The 21,261-nt window shown below is 30.6% G+C and overlaps 2 protein-coding genes across 9 annotated transcripts in view; one reads left to right on the top strand and one right to left on the bottom strand.

The window, feature by feature from the left end:
* The window catches only part of NO66 (Bifunctional lysine-specific demethylase and histidyl-hydroxylase NO66), a 48,670-nt gene that overhangs the window by 6,251 nt on the left and 21,158 nt on the right, over window positions 1-21,261 (top strand). The window contains exons 4-6 of one of the 6 annotated variants that reach the window (XR_013041638.1): window positions 7,557-7,739; window positions 8,927-9,087; window positions 9,170-9,184. The exons of 1 other annotated variant lie outside the window; for it this stretch is intronic. The gene's annotated coding sequence lies outside the window, so the exon portion shown is untranslated. Of the gene's footprint in view, window positions 1-7,556; window positions 7,774-8,926; window positions 9,088-9,169; window positions 9,185-19,844; window positions 19,984-21,261 lie in introns of those variants that run through there. 4 more of the 6 variants (XR_013041637.1, XR_013041636.1, XR_013041639.1 and 1 more) reach the window with 4 other exon arrangements.
* Window positions 30-19,847, bottom strand: Gp150 (leucine-rich repeat domain-containing glycoprotein 150). Of its 3 annotated transcripts, none has more exons than XM_003701030.3 (9): window positions 19,707-19,847; window positions 5,381-5,733; window positions 4,309-4,637; window positions 3,154-3,737; window positions 2,642-2,984; window positions 2,202-2,567; window positions 1,957-2,130; window positions 1,629-1,848; window positions 30-1,547 (listed from the first exon to the last, which is right to left on the bottom strand). In XM_003701030.3, exons 2-9 carry the CDS (start codon window positions 5,726-5,728, stop codon window positions 1,140-1,142), a joined length of 2,772 nt encoding a protein of 923 aa, XP_003701078.2. In that variant the 5' UTR covers window positions 5,729-5,733; window positions 19,707-19,847; the 3' UTR covers window positions 30-1,139. The 3 variants fall into 3 exon arrangements, with proteins under 3 accessions (XP_003701078.2, XP_012135360.1, XP_012135361.1); XM_012279970.2 differs by having other exon boundaries at window positions 5,498-5,733; XM_012279971.2 differs by having other exon boundaries at window positions 5,552-5,733.

The raw sequence follows: 21,261 nt of genomic DNA, 5'->3' as shown, positions 1-21,261 counted from the left end.
ATTTATAAAGGTGAATGAAAGATACTGAATTATTTTTTCTAATTAAAGATTTATTTAAACGTATACATTATTTACAGCATGTAGCATAAATGTATAGTACACAATAATGTACTACTCATACTACGAGAGATTAGTTTACTTAGTACTATGCACAATACCTAGTCATAAGTAATGTGAATTTCATGGCTTCAACGAGCGTGGCACATGACATTACTGTCACTGTAATTAATAGTTATGAGTCTTATAGTTTCTATATATTACTGTGACTGAATAAACTTTTTTTTTAATTCAAAATATAAGATTACATAAGTTGCCCTTTAAAAACCCTGTTTTCAATTTTCGCTCTTATTAATACTTATCAATTTTCTTTTGAATATTTCATTTTTAATCCAATACTACATTCCAACTACAATTATTAATATAGAACAATAGATATCATTAATATCTATAAGTATTAAATAGCAAATATATTGTAGTTATGCAATAATAATTAAATGTACAGATAAAATTAAATTACTATCATTTTATTTTAATTTTCAATAAGAACTGATTATTATTATTTTAATAAGAAAGCAGAATACTGACATACAAATTTTGTATAAAATCTGTCAATTTCCATATTTACCCTCAAAACATTATCAAAAATTTGTTAAGCCTACACATATAAAAATATACAAAGCACTCGGAAAAAAGTGCTTTGCCATGATCCATTAAATTTTTTAAACAACTACATTTAACAATTGATTGATCATTATACTTACTATTTGTATTTAAGTATCTTTTACGCCCACATTCTTATAAAAAAGCCTATCAAATTTTCCATGAAAAAACAGACTCTATTAGTTTTTCTTTCACATACGTTCTATATTTTTATCAGTTTTATTATTTATCTTAAAACATGGATAAAACTGAATTACATAGACTGTCATTTACAAGAGACATTATAGATGTGACCCTCGCTGGTTTTTAAAATTTGGAATGGTAAGTCTCCTTCATAAAAAACTTTTATTGATTTGTTATTTTTATTCTTTTCTTTTTACTTTGATATGTCACTTCTCCAAACCAGTTTACTGGCCCATAAGGTTCAAAAGTTGTTGGCCGCATTTAAAGTGTCCCTTGTTTAATCGAATCCATGATCTTTAAACACTTTCTGGTACGATCTTATCGTAGTGGAATGTACTACTGGAATAAAAGCTTCCTCTTTTCGGTACATGTGGTGTAGCGATTTCTTCTTGCAAGGGTTTGTAAACTAAACCGCAGTTTTTGTTGTCGATCAAACCTTGTCGAAGGATCATCGGTGGTCTAATAACGGGACCACGACCACGTCGTTTCGCCAAATAAATTGCAATATGCACTGTCAGTAGCAAAATCATTAACGTTGTAATGATTACGATAACCACGGGCCAAAGAGCATTAGTGTACCAGGGATGATACTCCATGCTTTCTGCAGGAATAAAATCTTCATATTCTTGGTCTTGAGTCGTCCAGGCTTTTTTAACCTCATCGTTTGGTCTCATTCCATGATCAATTGACAGTTTAAGGAGATCCTATTACAAAAATATTTTAGATGTTAATATTATTCTTCCAATGAAAACAAATTAGGAGGAACATTATAAGTTTGTACTTACATCATCATCATTTTCAAAGTTGTTTCTCAAAAGAGGATCTGTGTTTTCTGACGTATCAAGTTCTTCAAGGATGATCTTTACTTTCTTTTCCTTGTGTGGTAATACTCTGTCTGGCGGGCCGTCGCTAATACCATCACAGACTACTTTAGCTAAATCGGTCCATTGACTAATACCTTCAGAATCCTGATAATTATCTCCGTTACCATAGTTACTAATATATCTGCAATAACATATGACACGTAAAGAAACAGCCTAAATCATAAGTTTGATCATCGAAGATTAAACTCATGATATTAACAAGTGCATATTTTATTTTGAATATTAATACCTTGAAGTTTCGACTGGTGTTACACCATGATCAGTAAGCCATTGTACAGCCTCATTAAACTCGTCATCGCAATCAAGAGGATTACGCGCTAAATCCAAACTAACGATTCTCGGCGTTGCTTTCAATTCCTCAACAGTGATTCGACGCAGAAGATTTTCGCGAACTGACAGGAATCTGAAATAAAACGTTACAAGTAATACTACGTTTGAGACACAATTTTTACGGTTGTGTTTTATTTAATATACCGAAGATTAGTCAGCGGAATTCTTGCTTCGCTCCACACTCTTTCCAAGGCACATCTGCTCACGTCGAGTCTGGCAAGGCCAGGAGCACTCAGGAACGGTGTCACTTGTAATGTAACCAAAGGATTACCCGCAAGACTGATCTTAGTTAAACTAACAGCACCACGGAACATATTATTATCCAAAGAACTGATTGTGTTATCGGAAAGATCGAGAACTCTCAAAGATGAAAGACGACTTAGAAGACCGTCTGGTAAACCGGTCAAGCGGTTTCTGGACAAATTCAATCGCGTTATTGCCGGCATAGCATGGAAGGTTGTTTCTTCGAGGTAATAGAGGCCACAGTTTGCACAGTCAAATCGATATACGCTGCAATAAACATTTAATTATTCATGCAGTATTATATATGGTATCATATCACATTTCGTTAAAGTCTATTTTACCTGTAAGTATCGTACTCAAGACCGTAAGTCTTAAACACTGGCAGGGTTTCTAATTCAGGGTTGTCGCTCATTAATAAAACTTGCAGTCTTGAATTGCTTCTCAAATGATGTTCTGTCCAGGATGTCAACTTGTTGTTACTAATATCCAAATGAGTAAGCTGATTCAGGTTATCGAAAGCGTGTTGATGAATTCTTTTCAAACCATTCGAACTAATTATCAATTGATCCAATAGAGGCACGTCGGAAAGATCATCTTTTGTTATTATTTTGATTTTGTTATTCGATGCGTCTAATAGTCTTAATTTTTCTGCTTTCAGAGTATTCAAAACTGACAAATTATTTCCTGAAAATGAAACATTCTTGCTAAAAACAATGTCCATGAAATACAGATCTCGAAATTTAGGTTATGGTGTCGCTACGTGGCCGAATTACAAATTTCAAATTTAAAAATTTAGTTTACAGTTCTGTTCAAGGCCATACAGCGAGACCCACTGTAATGAGTATAATGTTACCGGCAATTCTAAGCGTTTGAAGTCCGCTGTTGTAAAACAAATCGGCAGGAACGTCGCTCAACAAATTATTCGAAAGATCAACTTCCACAAGAGAGTCTAACGTGCTGAAAGTCAAACTATCAATTTCTTTCAATTTGTTTCCTCTTAAATTGATGTGAGTAAGACTCGGCATTTTTGAGAATGCAGTGCGTTTCAGTTTTGTCAGACCGTTGAACGAGAAATCAAATTCAGTAACTGAGGGAGCATCGAATAGACCGTGTTTCGATGATTTAGCATCTTGTGAATGTTTCAGTGGGTTTCCAGAGATAGCCAGCAGAGACAACTGCTTGTTACTTTGGAAGGTATTCGGATGAATTTCTTGAAGGTCATTGCGTGTTAAATTAACGAAGAACAAATACGGAATGTCGTCGAAAGCAGTTTGATTCAGCTCGACGATTCTTGTGTCAGTGATCGTAATGAATTCCAATTGTTGAAGACCTCGTGATTGAAATGCGTGAGGGCCGAGAGTAATTTGTCCGGCATTTTCTATACGTAAACGTGCGATACCAGTGCCAAAGGATTGCTCATTCACAAGTTTGGTGCATCTGAACAGAAGAAGAATATATAACTGGTATTTAATCTGTACGGTTCGTGCAAAGTTCATAATAACTGTTAGGTTGACGCACATCAAACCTCTTTGCTAAAATTAATATTAACCAAAGTATGTTTCAAATATATATGATACAAAGTTTGACATGATTTCATAACAGAAAAATATCATATAACAATACTCAAGTTACGTCAATTTAAAGCTTCAAGTTTAATGAAGATGAATGTATAAACCTTTCAATAATGTTTCTAATACACAAAACTGGTTATCACTTTAAGTGAACTGATTTAATAATCAAACTACTTTACCGCATTAGCAAGATAAGATAAAAGTCAAGGTCATTAAACTTTGCGAGGTGTATCCTATCTGTAACTGCCTCAAATTTTATAAACAAATTACCGCCATAATAATATACAATTTCTAAATGAACCATCTGATACGCAACAACCTAATAGTTTTAGTGATATCACCAAGTTATAGATATCAACGGTTACGTTTATCTTTCGTTACCATAAAGGAAACAATTAAATTATATAATGTTATCATGAAAAGCCAAGAACGCGTACGTTGCAGTCGTTGCAGCTGCATATTCTCCAGCGCATCTGCAGTAATCAGGACACTGTGTCATCACTTGTTCATCGTCCTCAGGTTCCTCGTCGTTCTCGTCGTCGTCTTCATCCTCGTCGTCGTAATCGTCATCGCTCTCGTCTTCTTCGTTTTCGCTTAAATCACTCACGTAAGGGGCATCGTCGGCTGTGAGCAACTTCTTTATAGTGCTATCCTCCGTCGTGCTGACGAAGTCGAGTTTCCCGGTTGAAAGTTTTGCTGTCACCGGTTCTGATGTCTTAATTCTTTTAGCTTCCGCTTTAAGCGTTTGCGCTACTTCAGCCTGCATCTATAAATAATTTTTTAATGTATAATTTAATTGTTTATTAAATTTCATCAAGCTAATGTCATGTTGTCGAGGTATTATATAAAATTTAACATTAGGATTGAATTTTGCTTTTTTGACTTAAAATTTCATTATGGCTTTTATGACAATTGCAAACATTTTATGCATTACAGTATAATTTACAAATTTTTATGGATGTACTAACAAAGCAAGCGGACATATAGCTATGCGAAAGGAGAATAGTAGAAATTGGATAATTTTCATCTCTGTTGGCTGTAACTTTTTATAGAATACGTTTCTATGGATTCTTGAAGAATTCCTGTTGAAATATTTAAGAACTGAAATGCATGAATAGATGAGAAGTAACAAAAACATTTTTCTCTCATTGAAATCATCTATTTTGACAGTAACTGTTATCATTCGAAACAGTTGTTAAAAATCTAGTCCTGATTATTTAAGTTTCAAGATGCGTAGTGCGCATGCGCGTGGTCATACAGCGCCTGCGTACTGCACATGCGCAGTATCTCTACTTAAGTTTTAGTTCTGTCTTATGCGAACACAAAATAATCCTTGTGTCAACTTAAACTTGTTAAGCAGTTTAGAATTCAGAGAATCATTTCTCTCAAGTACATAAATACTTAATTCTCGAATTTCTTAAAACAGAAACGTATTTAATAAGAAGTTTTCCTTGACAACAGAGACACATTGATCAATTTCTTCCAAGTCCTTCAAACAACAAGCATCACCTTAGCATTAGAAGCTTCTTCGTCCAAAGTATGAATTTCTTGCAAGAGCATGTCCTTAGGGTTTAAAAGAGGTTTCAAAAGCAGAAAATCATCGTCCAATTTCGATTTTGATGTTACCCTTTCATCGACAGGCGAGGATGTTTTATTTGAATGTAAATTTGCTACAATTACAGTGGTATATCCCGTCGTCGATGTAGTTTTTGATGTCGTCGGCTCTTCTGTGGTTACGTCCACATGACCGTTTTTGATAATAAATGATGCTTGTGTTGCATTAGGAGACCCATTATTGTCCGTGGACAGCACTTCACACAAGAAGGTTGTTAGTAGCAGCGCTACTATAACCTTCATCTTTCCTGCAATCAAGAAAATTCGGTTTTAATTTATTATATAGTACTAAATAAAGTAAAAGCTGCTGTTACTATAATTTTAAGTTAGCAACAGTATTTGCATTGTAATAAAAATTAGGTATTTTTTATTTGCTTTATAGTTCATATATTTATGAATATTCTTAATACATAATAATTTTTATTATTTTAATTAATAATTAAATAATAGATAAATGGTTAAATAATAATTCTTTTTAATTCCAAAAAATATTTGTATACATTTGATGATCAAATAAAATGTATTTTAGCTAAGTAACAAATTATAATATTCTACAATGTGCAAAATATTACAAAATATTGTACAAAATACATGTAAGACTAAATATTGATTAATGCTCAAATCTTAAATTGCTTAGAACAATTTTCTAACTCAATAAACCTAACAAGAATAAAAAGGATTGTATAGTTTTTCCTGTATACATAGCTAAGTGACCGCGATCACGACCGGTTTAAGAAGCGAAAGTGCAGCCATCTATACTACAAACAAAAACGCCTTCGAGTAAATCGATCCAAGAAGCCTCTATTTTCTCGATCTTTCCGGAGCTTATACTTCGATCCTCGATTGCCTACTGTTGCTCACAAACTTCAAAAATAAAAGAAGAACATAGTCCAGAATTTTTGAACGTTTACAGAAACCTTGTTTGTGGCATTGAAATCACTGCTTTTCAAAACATGCGAGGGCGTATGTGTAGTCATAGCAAGTTCCAAAATTGGGCATCGTATCTTTTTGTACGTGTCAGCATGTCAACGTGTCTTATTTACTGTTATTTGATTTTAGTTAGGTAATTCTAAATTTCTAAGGACATTTTAAATTTAAATTATGAAGTTACTAATAAATATTAAATTTAATATTTTTCAATTCGTTAAAATTAAATTTCCTGTATTACACCACAATTTGTAAATTTTTCCAAATACAATTTTTGCAAAGTTAATTATCGTAGCACTTATGGTACACGATAAAATTGAATGATTCAGAAAAGTACTACTTCAACAACACAGATTAAGTACAGACATTGCACGATAATGTGATACGTGTCTTTTGACGTAAATAGAATGTCGTGTATCATTGTTCACTGTTAATTAATACTTAATTCAGATCATTTTATTATTGATAACAATTACGAGCGATTTGGAATACGTGAGATTTTTATTTTCCAAAATCACATTCTGTCCGATAAGCTGGCTGTGCGGAAGCGATGGTGCTCGTCTGCCAACTTATCAGACGTAGCATGATTCTAAGGTGAATATTCGATACAATATAGATAAACTTTGGATTCGAAGAAAATACCAGGATCATAATATTATTATAATTGCTAAACATAAACTGTAAGTTTAAAAACTACCAAACAAAAAATGGTTAAAAATTATTAAGTCTGAAATGATTTAATTTAACCTGAAAATAAATGTTCCTAAATATTTAACTCAAAAATAAATCTTCCTATATATTTGACTCGGAAATAAATCTTCTTATATATTTGACTTCAAAATAAATCCTCTTAAATGTTTAACTTAAAAATAAACCTCTCTGAACACTTAACTTAAAAATAAACCTCTTTGAACACTTAACTTAAAAATAAACCTCTTTGAGCACTTAACTTGAATATAAAAAATGATAAACTGACTAAACTCCCCAATTAACAAATCTTTAATTTAAATCTATAATTTCAGCTGTTCCCATATTAAAAAATTCTTCTTCACCATAAACCTTCCATTATCCTAAAATACAAATTACATTAATCGCTCCAAAAACCTAAACAAAACCTAAACAAAAATAATTTGCCTACCTTTAGAAAGAATTCTAACAAAGAGGAAAGTTCAAAAGAAAATTCCCAGGTCAAGACGTCGAAAGGAAAGTCGGCAACAAGGAAAATCTATTTTTCCCTGTATCAAGAGGCTAGATGGTTAAACAGCGAATAGCTGGGCCCATCGCAGATAGAATGCAGTTTAAGAGAACCGGACACTGAAGCGACCAGGTATGCGTGTGAATACCGCACGAAGAGGTGGAAGGTGGGTTTAAGTCGTAGGGTGCACGAGTGCCAGTTGGGCCTCTTTGTTCGACTCTCGAAAAATCTGGCCGGTTAAAGCCAGGTAGAGTTACCTGTCCCCGACCATAACGCAGGTGGTCCCTTCTGCTTTTCCATTCCAATTTTGTTGGCATAGACCCGTAAAGAAAGGGGCCACCGGCTGGTCAGTTTCAGGAAGAATCTGTAAATCTTGGGATTGGCATTTTTGAACATGCTGTTAGCCCACCTACTGTGTCTCTTCAAAACTTACTACTTTGACGGTAACAAGTTTTGACGAATTGATACATGGTGCTTTGACAAATTCAGGTACTTTAATTTTTTTAATTTTAACAATTAGAATTTTTAGGACTGCACAAAACTTAATGTGTCTGTTCAAATCTTGTACTGCTGTACTTTGACGATAACAAAGTTTGACGAATTGACACGTAGTGCTTTGACAAGTTCAGTTATTTCAATTTTTATAATTTCAACAATTAGGATTTTGAAGACTTTAAGTACAAAACTTACAGTGTCTGTTCAAATCTTACACTACTGTACTTTGACGATAACAAATTTCGACGAATTGACACGTAGTGCTTTGACAAATTCAGTTACTTCAATTTTTATAATTTCTACAATTAGGATTTTGAAGACTTTAAGTACAAAACTTACAGTGTCTGTTCAAATCTTACACTACTGTACTTTGACGATAACAAATTTCAACGAATTGACACATAGTGCTTTGATAAATTCAGTTACTTCAATTTTTATAAATTCAACAATTAGAATTTTTAAGACTTTAAGTACAAAATCTACAGTATCTGTTCAAATCTTACACTACTGTACTTTGACGATAACAAATTTCAACGAATTGACACATAGTGCTTTGATAAATTCAGTTACTTCAATTTTTATAAATTCAACAATTAGGATTTTGAAGACTTTAAGTACAAAACCTACAGTGTCTGTTCAACTATTGTCAGTTCTTACACCGCTTGACGATACTAAGTTCTAACGAAATGACACACGGTTGAAAATTATATCTACTTCAATTTTTACAATTTCAACAATTACTTAGAATTTTTAAAACTGTACAAAATTGGCTCACTGTGAAGATGTAATAAAAATTATTTTCTTGTGTTTGATTGATTGTTCAGATTCATGAGTGTCGACTGATGTGGTTTCTACAACTTTGATGATATAATAAAAATTATAGTTTGTCGAATATTATGATTTGGCTAAACTGATCATGCAATGATTACTTGCTAATTTTTATTCTTAAAAAAATATCTACATCAGAATTTTGATCTCAGTCTAAGTAAACCCAAACTTTCCTCATTTTCTCCAAAGACAAAAATCATTGTAACCGTTTATCAAGAGAACGATATTTTCTTTATCAGGAAAGTGATACCTTGGACAAATAAAATTGCTATATTTTATCAATTGTTTGGTTACACGTGGCTGGAAAGAAAGAAGAAATCTGTGGAGATTTGAAGCGGAAGACAAAGATCATTGTGATCAATTATTTCTTGCCAAGCCAAGACAACATTCCATACCGTAGAAAAAAAAAACATTCATTCCGTCAACGTGCGTTGGATGGTTAAATAAAGCGACCGTCTTCGATACAAGGACTGTAGCATTTTCCAAGTTGGAATCATATATCGATTGAATCCCAGTAAGACCGTTAGGTGATTTATTGTGAAATCAACCGGCTCGAATGACACTCTCTATGTACTGAGAAATATTACTGGCCAACATAACACTATCATAACGCTATGGCCGCAATCTGGTGTATCGATAACAGTAAAAGCGATCATTTCGTAAGACAGTAGTTTATTGCTTCGAATTACGTAGTGTACAATAAAATATCATTACTGACTGTGATTAATAATTTATCGATTACTTGTCTGATGCGGTGAACGTTTTCTATGTATGTGTGCAAAATTTATTGTGCAGATAAATGTCAGTAAGCATGGCTTGCACATATTTAAAACTTGCATAAATATTAATGGAGTGTATGCAGAACAATTATTTATTTTAATACCAAAATGGTGTTTGTATGATTTCATGAAAAATGTTTTCAATAAAAATTGTGTTTTTCTGTAAAAACTATTATTATGAAATTATGATAATTAGCCTCTCTTTTAGTAAACAATCTTAAACCTTGAATAACAAGGTATTTAATAAAAGTCTTTATATTGTATAAAAAAATATCCACCAGTATAAGTGATAAAAATACATGTAAATACTTGTACATATAAATTTACAAAAAAATTAATATTTGCAAAAAAATATTTTCAAATAAATTGAAAATAAATTATTGCAAAATTGTAACAACTATACAGATTAATATAAAATTTACAAACTCAAAACGTACACATTGTATACAAATAAACATCAATTATCTAATCTGAGAATAAATCAATTTCTGGAACAATGATTTTCTTCTTCCAAGAATAAATAATTTACAAAGTACTATATTTACAGTGTATTGATTAATATAAAAGAACGAAACAGTTGGTTACATACTTCTGTGCAAAAAGAAATTTTAATTATGCATATTGCAATAATCAAAAAGGAAAAATCTGAATAATGTGTAAACTTATAAAGTGATATCTTTGATATGGCAGCAAAATTTTTGCACGTGCCTCATGTGGCACGTTCCACTAAAATGAAAATGTATTGCTTTCTTTATTAATTTTTTATTGTTCAGTTTGTTTTTCATGGATGTATTTATACGTCTCTTTTTCTTTGTTTTCCTCTTTCATGATTTTAATTTATTGAGACTGTACTGTTTATCATATAGATACATATCACAGAAACATATGTATGTTACACACTATAAATATTGTAATTAAAATAAATCTATTTACAAAAAAAAGTATAAAAATCAAAGATAAAATTAATATATAAAAACGAAAAAAAATATATTAAACTTGAGAGGATTTGAACTCGCATTGCAGTGATTGAAGCACTCATAACTTGACCACCTTCGCTACCACACTATAAAAATATTATTGGACAATTTTTATATTTATACATATCAACAAACTAACTACTAGTGATTTCTTAAATATTCACAAAAACTGTCAAATATGAGTTGTTTTATTTCCACCTTATTTAAATTCGTTAGAAAAAGTTTTATCAAAATAAAGGAACTATGTTGTAAGATAACTGGTATATCAAGCGCCATCTTTGTTTCCCTTTTCGGTGCATCTTGCTGATCCTGTTCCGTCGCATAAACGCTTCTGCATCGTAATCAACACTTATGTAACGCATCACAGTTGCATCCATAATTAATAACAAGACTTTACGGGTAGTAAATGCTCGATCTTATTTCAATTTATCGTTTCACATGGTCATTCGAAATAATTAATTACCGCGGTGAATGAAACAGAGTGACGCGTAAATTTTGAGTCATTATTGGTAAAATTGAAAACGGTTGCCAATCATGAAATTATTAATTAATGAAGAGTTCACTACTGAAGTTACCGAGTTCAGTACTGATATTCTTTTTTAACCCTTGTTGTCTTAGCACTTACTTTTCTTGTACTTAAATTTTCATTTGAAAAGAAAAAAGTGTTGTATATATTAATTCAAAGAAATTTAATTTAAGAACTTTAATAAATATTTTTTTTATAGCATTTAGCACACAAAGTATAATTTTCATTTTAGTGACAATGTAAGACTATCAGATTTTAGAACATACATTTGTTACAATATATTTATTAAAATTTACAATAAATTTGTTATTATATCTATTGTATGTATTACATATACAGGGTGTCTCACAACTAGTGTAGGTCCCTAATTAAAATAGAATTGGGAAATATCTGACGTGATAAATTTCATTCAAGTTCAAACTTCAATTAAAAATTAAATTATGAAGTAATACAAAATTGTTACGATTACAAAATTACGGGAGGAACGATATTGTTAGCGGAGACTAATTAATTAGTCTCGTTTCATTTTCGCGAGATAACGTACGTTCAGTGTTTCGTTTAACCTTTCCGCTAGTACACCGTTACCTTTGTTTTATCACAGAGCAGGTTTTTTACAGTCTTGTCTTATCAGAATTTATCACAAACCTACTGATAACGTACTTTATCTGAAACGACGCCATTTTAAGTCTTTATGTTCTCTGTTTGAGCTCGTAATTTGCACTTTTCCGCACACTTTCCATGATTTATTAAACTCGAATCTGAACTCTTACACCGAATCTGTTACTCAAACTTTCTTTTCCGTTTTGTGACACAATTTTCCTCGAATTTCGTCTACTTTTGATATAACATTCTTTATTTTTTTATCTGATTTCGACATATTGCGTCATGTGTTAATTAAAATTTGCCAGTAATTTTTTGATAAAAACGGAGTATTAAATTGTTATTAATTTTAGAAATTTATTTTCGATCAATTCATGCAATGTTTAATATTCAATTTTAAATTAAAATAATATACAAGTTTATTACGTATTCAAATCTTTGAAGAAATGGAATTTTTATTCCAATAATTTTTATTGAAATAAAATTAATTTTATGTATTTTATGTTTATTTAAAATTTAAGTAATATGAAATTTTGTAGAGAACGATTTAATGACAAATGAAGTTTACCTAACTTTCTATCAATATTTACACAAATATTAAATATTTCAGTCAGAGAAGAATTCATGTTGAAACCCTCGGTATATCACCGTGCTGTATATCGCCACGCTTTTGGTGGCAAGTTAACTTATACTGTTAACTGACACCATTATATGATTATACAAGTGTGAAATGAACTTTAACTTTATAAATGTTATTTAAACTTTTATTCAATCTCAATTTAACTTCGATTCATCTTTTATTTCTTCCCATCTTCTTTTATCTTCCTTATACATCAGTTATATCAGGTGGCGTTTAGCGATAGGAAATTTCATACGACTTCTCAGAATTTTTTATTACTTAAAGCAATATTTGTAAGCCCCAGATTAAATAAGAATTAATATTATTTGTAAAGAAACTATTTAATTGGAGATAAAAGTAACTGTTTATTTTTTATATAGCTTTCTAATTTTTTATCGAAAGGCCATTAAACTCAAATAAGTTTACAGGTCATTCATCTGACTTTACTTTTTGAAAATTCAGGTAAATATATTTTACATTATTACAACCCCTTTTCGGTTCTTATAGTAATTGTGGGACACCCTGTATATTATTTGTAATTTTATAACTTGAGAATTTTCCTTAGACTTTTTAAGATTACTATGGTTTATTTGTACAACTAATGTTTATAAAAGGAGACAATGAAATTGTTCTTCTAAGTGCATTATCATCAGAGAAATGTGTCAACATTTCAATGGATAATTTTCTTAGAAATAGAGGTTTCTAAGAAATGATTCACTTTCGACTTTTGGTATAATTGCTATATTAGTAAAGTGGGACTTTTATCGCAATTAACATTTAACGCAGATATAATATGTAATGTGAGGTTTGCGCTAGGTGTATCTGGTAAGTTGGCATTTGGAATGAGAATGTTATTCCTACTTTTTCAAATTTACTTTCTCAGATCTTCAAATATTTAAATTCCAAATTTTATCATTTTCTACTTTTCAAATTTCTAAAATTTTAAATTTCCAAGTTCCCCAAATTTTCTATTCTTCAAACTTTTAAATTTTCAAATTTCTAAAATTTCCAAATTCTCTAATATTCAAATTTTCTAATTTCTACAATTTCAAATTTTTAAATTTCCAAATTCCCCAAATTTTCAACTATAAAAACCCCAAATTCTCTAATCTTCAAATTTCCAAATTTTCTAATTTCTAAATTTCTAAATTTGGAAATTTGGAAATTTCCAAAATCTTCAACTATAAAACTCCCAAATTTTCTAATCTTCAAATTTCCCAATTTTCAAATCCCTAAACCACCAAATTTCTATATCTAACTCCACAAATTTCTAAATTTTGTAAATCACCAAAACCCAAGTAGTGAATCTTTTCTCTAAGCTGCCATTTTCCCTAAAAAAATTCACTAATACCCATGTGTACATACTCCAGTACGATGTCCATATCATAACTGAGGCGCCATAAAATTGACATTACAGATTGTTCTAAATAAATATGTGTCCAGATAACAAGCAAAAACATTATTGTTTTTACTAGCGATATAAGTGTCTAGAGATATCGAAATATAGGAATCTATGGATGTAGTAATTAAAAATACAGATCCAGACATCTAAGAAACCTTATTCCTAAAACTACATATATAAACCTAGATTAAATTTGAACTAAAGCAGAAAAATAAATAAATTAAGTTGATATGTGAACTGCCTAAGGCATTAATTCTTTAGCTTGACAAAAGTTTAAATTTTTATAAGAACTTAACAAGTTTTGTCACTTAAAATAAGAGAACTATGATCTGTTTTCAGGACGGGTAAATCTAATGTTCAAATATGTCTCAAAAATAAAATTAGATTTTAACTCTTTGCACTCCTATCGAGCGTGGTTCGACATCATATTTCTCTTGAATCTTATGAATAATTCAAATAATATATTTTTTCATTTATTTACTATTTATAATAAATGAAAAATTTGTTACATACTCGCACGGTTGCAAAACACTTTATTGAAAAACCCTTTTTTGATTTATTTTGTGAATTAAAGAATAGGTAAAAGAAATTAAGGAGTGCAAAGGGTTAATACAAGCGCCGCCATTTTGGCCGCCAATAACCGACAGGGGTTCACACGGTGCCATGGGAGTCACCGATCAGCACCATGAACGTCAATTCAATAGGATCGAATAAGCGAAGGAAAAAGAAATACATAAATCTAAATTTTAAATAGCATTAATATGATACCAGTTATGCAAAGTAAGTGGAAATTTTAACCCTTAACTACGCGCCACTGCCAGGAAACACACCTATGTATAACTTATGGCAGCTTCCGTTTACTCTAATATCCTATTTAAACTTCTAATAACCTAACCTATCAACGTGTATACAAACATGTATAGTGATTTGATCAACAAACTTTTTTTTGGTATCCTGTTCACACTTATTAATATATTTTCTTTATATTTTTCTGTTAGAAGGATGTCAGCTATTGAATTGTTTATGAAGACTATTTTAGTCATTTGAAATTGCAATTTTTGATAGATTATAATTTTAAAATATGTTTAATTTTGGAATATTAACAAATTTGTAAAGCAACAATTTTTAATAATAGTCACACTTATTATAATTTTCAAGAATAAAATATTTTAATTATAACAACTATAAGAATTGTTATATAATAGTCTCACTTATAGTAATTTTTAATAATAAAACTTTTTAATTATAAAAATTATAACAATTGTTAATAATAGTCACATTTATAGTAATTTTTAATAATAAAATTTTCTAATTATAACAATTATAACAATTGTTAATAATAGTCACACTTATAGTAATTTTTAATAATAAAATTTTCTAATTATAACAACTATAACAATTGTTAATAATAGTCACACTTATAGTAATTTTTAATAATAAAATTTTCTAATTATAACAACTATAACAATTGTTAATAATAGTCACATTTATAGTAATTTTTAATAATAAAATTTTGTAATTATAACAATTATACAAATTTTTAATAATAGTCATGCTTATAATAATTTTTAATAACACATTTTTTTAATTAAAACAATTATGACAATTTTTAATAATAGTCTCACTTATAGTCATTTTTAATAATAAAATTTTCTAATTATAACAATTATAACAATTGTTAATAACAGTCTCACTTATAATAATTTATTTAAATAAATAAACTCGATAAAGTCATGTGGAGATCTGTCGAAATTTCCCGGCTAATAAATAGTCTCTCTTCTATATATACCTAGTTAATAACACAACTCTCAGTTTTATTGAGAACCCGACTCGTCATTCAAAATATAATTTACTGGTTAGCACTCCAATAAAATGTTAAAGAGCTCCATTAAACAAAGAATTCAACACAAAAAAGATGGTCATTTTAAAAGTTGTAAAATTTCTCTACAATTAAGCTTTGTCTTATAAAATTCTCTCAAAGCTTATTCTTCTAATTTTTAATGCTACAATCTACAGCCCATTATTCTCCCCTGAAAATTATAGTAATTTATATGCGATAAAATTTTTATTGATCGTGTGAAGCACGGAGTTAGAAGGGTTAATCAATAAAATACGCTCCATATCGCGATGGTTTATTTAGTCACAAATGCGACACTTATAATATCTCGTATTATTCATCGATGAATAATAAAACGTGAACTTTGAATGTACGACGCACAAAAAAGAATTTTATTTTCCACGATTGAGAGAAGTATCGTGTTTGTTGCTGAAAGAAAAAGCGAAGGGAGAGATAAAAAAAAAAAGAAGATAATCGAAGCATCTGGCGAACCGGCTCTTCCACTTGGTACTTATTCATTCAGGGGCCAGAAACGATCGTTTCTGATCTCGACGGAAAGTATCAGAACAAGATTGAAATTACGGAACATTGAATAGCCTGTTTTTTAGATACCCAAGGTTTACATGGACACGTCTATCATTCTATGTTTAGACACCGTGGTATGTACAGCATCGGGCATTGGGTTTCCCTAGGGAAAATGGCGACATCAGGGACAGAACAGTCGCGTGGATTCTGATATATTTTATCTGCTTTTGGAGGGTCTGTTGGAAATTTGCAGGACTGAATTTTAAGGTGTTAAAAGTTTGGTGGTTTGGGAATTTGAGGATTTGGAGATTTAGGATATTAAGAATTTGAGGAGTTGAGAGTTGGAAAATTTGGGAATTTGAGAATTTATGATTTTAAGAATTTTGGAATTTAAGGATTTTGGAATTTGAGAATTTTGGAATTTGAGAATATTGGAATTTGAGAATATTGGAATTTGAGAATTTTGGAATTTGAGAATTTTGGAACTTGAGGATTTTGGAATTTGAGAATTTTGGAATTTGAGAATTTTGGTATTTGAGACTTTTGGAATTTAAGGATTTTGGAATTTGAGAAGTTAAAAATTTGAGAATTTGGGAATTTAAGAACCTTGGAATTTAAGAAATTTAAAATTTGAGAATTTGGGAATTTAAGAACCTTGGAATTTGAGAATTCTGAAATTTGAGAGTTTAGAAATTTTACCTCACAAAATTTAAAAAATTTTACCTTACTGTTTATATACAACTAACTTCAACTAAATTATTTAGACAACTGTTGAATATAAATTTAATAAATTAGAGATCTCAAGCATTTTGAGGTCATGGTTTGTGCTTTATAAAACATCTGTTGAAGGCTAAAAGTTCAAAAAGGAGAATGTGTTGAACACTGTAATTAGAGAAGCAAACATTCCAACGCTATTACATTACTTGGCGCTACGAGATAAGGTGCCAGACGACAGCTGACTTTATAAAAATATGTGCAATATGTTTAATTTAACATTCAGGTGTAATGACGAAATTTTTCTATTTAACTGAAAAACTAAATTTAAAATACTTAATTGAAAAATTAAATTTAAAATATACAAAGACTTTTAATGATGTACCAATTTAAATTAATTAAAAATGGTTTCAATAATATTGTTAAGACTGAAATAGACTATGATGCACAAAAAAAATAATAATAAAGTATAAATAATGATAAACAAATTAAAATGACAAAACCCAACCTAATAGACAAAACCTAATAAAACACGTATTAACCTAAATGAACCTGAAGTAAAGACCTATCTTAACATTACTTAACCTAACAACGTTACTAATCTTATCTAACCTAACCTTAGACCACGTCCAATCTAAACCATCTAACCTAATCTAATAACTCTGAATCATAAAACTAAGGCTGAACTTTAAACCTTACCTAACCTGACTTGAGTAATAAAACCTAACCTAAATTAATAAATTGAACTGAACCTAACCTCTCCTAACCAGGTACTCAAATCATTAACATCTTATTATTCCTGTTACGTTAGAAATTTAAGCAAGAATATATAAATTTGAATAATATATATTTGGGTCAAGTCAGGCTAAGTTTGAAGTTTAAATAGAAGATATGAATGATAAAGGTGTGCATATATTTTCTTTGCGCGAAGCTAACGGTATGTTATTCAGAAAACTAGTTATTCCACACTAAGGCGATTGCCTCAGTATTTAAAAATAAGAATGAAAAGAGTTAATATATTAATAATCAACATGAAGTATATTTTGTAAAAAAATATTTACAAATTGCATTTGTAAACCACTGCACCTAAAGGTTAAGCACCTCTTATGTTTGTAGTTCTTATGGCATCTAGGGTCCTTTAATCTTGAAACGATTTAACGTAGGAATAAAAACATCTCTTGTCACGAGTGCAGCAGAACACTCAATAGATCTGTTTTCTCGGTTGGATTAGCTTGGACTGTCAGGCCGCTTTTAAATCGTTCTCTAGTGTCCCACACATCACCACTGCCTTTATGCGCACGTATGTGTGCCCATAATGTGGCGACAGCATGGTGCGTTGCTTACGTAAAAACATTCTGCTTTATATTAATATTAATGCCGGTACTGCTTCACGTTCTTAGAATCAACGATTTTTCATTTTGGTGCATTTATTTTTAGAAACTGGTTTGTGTATATCCTTTGCAAACAATGAACTCTTTGTCCACGATAGTGTCACAATAAAATACACACCTGACACAATATTTATATATAACGGTTTTTCAAATATATTGGTCGATTGAACTGTTACATAAATGGTTCGTTTTTAACCTTCACGAGTGATAAAAAATAACAATGTACGAATTTCTATTTTAAGTCATTTATATAATACTGCAAAATATCATGTATAAAAGAAACAAAGATACAGTAAACTATATATGTTATAATGTTTGCTAGTTTTAACAAAAATATTTTTGGAATGTTAGAACCTCTTCAGAATATTCTGGAAAATTTAACACATCTGGAATTTAGATAACGAATGCTTTTAAACTGTCTTGGATGTTCGGTAAAATGCTACCTTGCCTTCTACTCTTATCGGCTTCATTGTTTCGTAGTTGTTCGGCGCCAATGAGGACGCAAAAATACGCTAATCTATCGCCTCTGATACGCACGCAAAGGTATGAAACACTCATCGTGGCCAACAATAATTTCAAGCCAGTTGCATCTTTCAAATAATAATTGTAATAACAAACAATTTTGAGCATCGCCATGTTGCCGCATGTGTTAACGCTAATTTATTTACTCGTCCTTCGATTACGTTTCACGCATCATTAACTTCCAACAATGAATTTACATAAGATCAAAAAGGTGTAAATTTAGCAACTGCCTAATAATTATATTATATTTTTAATTTTATAGTCTAACTGTAAACTAACTCAGTTTTAGAAGTTGTAAGCACTTTTCAAAATTTATTCAAGATAATAGATAATGGAAATAAAAATTTGCAATGATAAGTACAGTAAGACTACACAACAATTGATTAAATTCACTTTGCAGTGTCCCCACATGGAATTTGTTATATTCTCTTACATGTTTAGTTTAAAATTCACGTATAAGAGGATCAAGTACAGTAAACTTAAAATTAAAACAGATAAATGTAAAGTGAAATAAAACCATGCAATATAATTTCTAAATCACAAAATTTCACTGAAACTATCAAACTTTCTACATTGAACAAATTCATAAAGAATTCTGCAGTATTTGTTCATCGAACATGGCAGAAACACGCACATTGCAGTCATGTGACCTTAATCGTGAAGCACGGTTCAAGCAGTCCCCGATAGAAATAGGACGAATATTCAAGAAATGACTGCGTAAAAGAAATATCGAAGTTTGCGACCTCGAGGATCGATCGATTCAACGTGAATCGTTAGTCGTAAAACGAAGATCGTCGGAACTTAGTCGATGCCATTTTAACGGGGAAATGGTCATCGAGATTGGTTCGGCGATAAGAGACGTTTAATGGATCTACATTGCTCACCTGTTTTCGTTTCCGTCGGTGAATATTCTACGGATATTAGCAGTCTAACGCGCGCGTACGTATTGCACTAACGTGACGTAGATGCATCAAAAGCAACGTCGAAAGCTGACACTGTGTAGAAGCCGTTTTCCTGCTTACAGCGAACGAATTTCTGAACTATGTAATCTGTTGCACTCGAGCCAGGCAACCAGGATGAAGTGGTAGGGGGGTTACCCGGGGCCCTACAGAACCATGGACGCCCATTGGTTGGTTGGTCCCTGATGCCACGGCTATTCAGGTAAAAGTTCAGATAACAGGTAATCGTTGTTCTGCCATCTGGCGAAGCAGAAACTAATCTGACGACTTTCCTGCTGATACTTCGATTATTTGCCAAACATTTTTCGAAGAATTAAGATCATTGATGGGCGATAAAGTCGCAGGTTACATGAATAACCTTTATAATATTCAATAACCATTAATTGCTTTTTTAAATAATATTGGAATTAAACGAAGATATAAAATTAGGATTGCAGGTTATTTTAAATGGAATATATTTCTATTCGAATATTTGCTGTCTTTGGTTTGAAGATTGTAGTTGAAGATCGTTCGAATAATATTCAACTTTGAAAATGGCAATTCAAAAAGCATAGAAGAAATATTTTGAAAAGTATTGTGATAAACATTCTCCTCTTTGTCTTGTTTGTATATTAATTATAAATGCACGTGTAAACGTATTACCTTTATTTATAAAAAAAAGTGGGAATGTACATAACCTTGCTCGTGATCATGAAAATGCTTGCATTTAATGATACTTAAGTATTAACGTAAAATGATTAATATGCTAATATAAAATCACTGTATCATGCTCTTTGAATTTTTATGAAGCTGTTAATGTCTGTGGAATAGAATTAATAAATTAAAAATATCATTTAGTTTAAAATTATATTATTGCAAAAATAAAGTTGTATATAACTTTTATTCACCGCCAGAGGGATACAGGTAACAATATTTTTATAAATTTACATGTACTGTTATGTGACGTATTTTTATATCATGAAAACCTTTTTAAAAATCTATTTCTGCAAATTTATATTGCAGAACTATACTGCCCCCACTTTGTTGTTTATGTTTTAAAAATAGATTCTGTGATCTGAAGGTTAATCTATCAAGGTGAAAAATTATCTAGAATCTAAAAAATTTGAGTGCTCTATTAAAAAGAATCAATCCATTTTAAGGAATAAATATAGCAGTTTAAGATAAATATAATTTTTATTATAGTATATAATTTGCTCTTAACTATTTTACTCTTTCATTGTTATAATCCTTTTGTCACGCACTAGTAGGTAAAAAGAACAATATATGTTCCTATGAAGTAATCAATTGAATAAGAGGAAAATATAGTAGAGTTATTTTTAGATGTTTTTTAATTTTGTAACAACCCGCCATTTTGAAATAGAACCATTCTTGCCATCTAACGATGATCTAAGAAACTAATACAACAGAAAATTTGTTCTTTTTTCTTAAATAAATTTAATTTATTGTAAAATTAGTGTGTAATGTGTTGCCTAAATTGTAG

Source organism: Megachile rotundata, chromosome 2 (genome assembly GCF_050947335.1).
Source record: "Megachile rotundata isolate GNS110a chromosome 2, iyMegRotu1, whole genome shotgun sequence".
NCBI classification, from domain to species: domain Eukaryota; kingdom Metazoa; phylum Arthropoda; class Insecta; order Hymenoptera; family Megachilidae; genus Megachile; species Megachile rotundata.
This window is presented reverse-complemented; position numbering and strand designations above follow the sequence as displayed.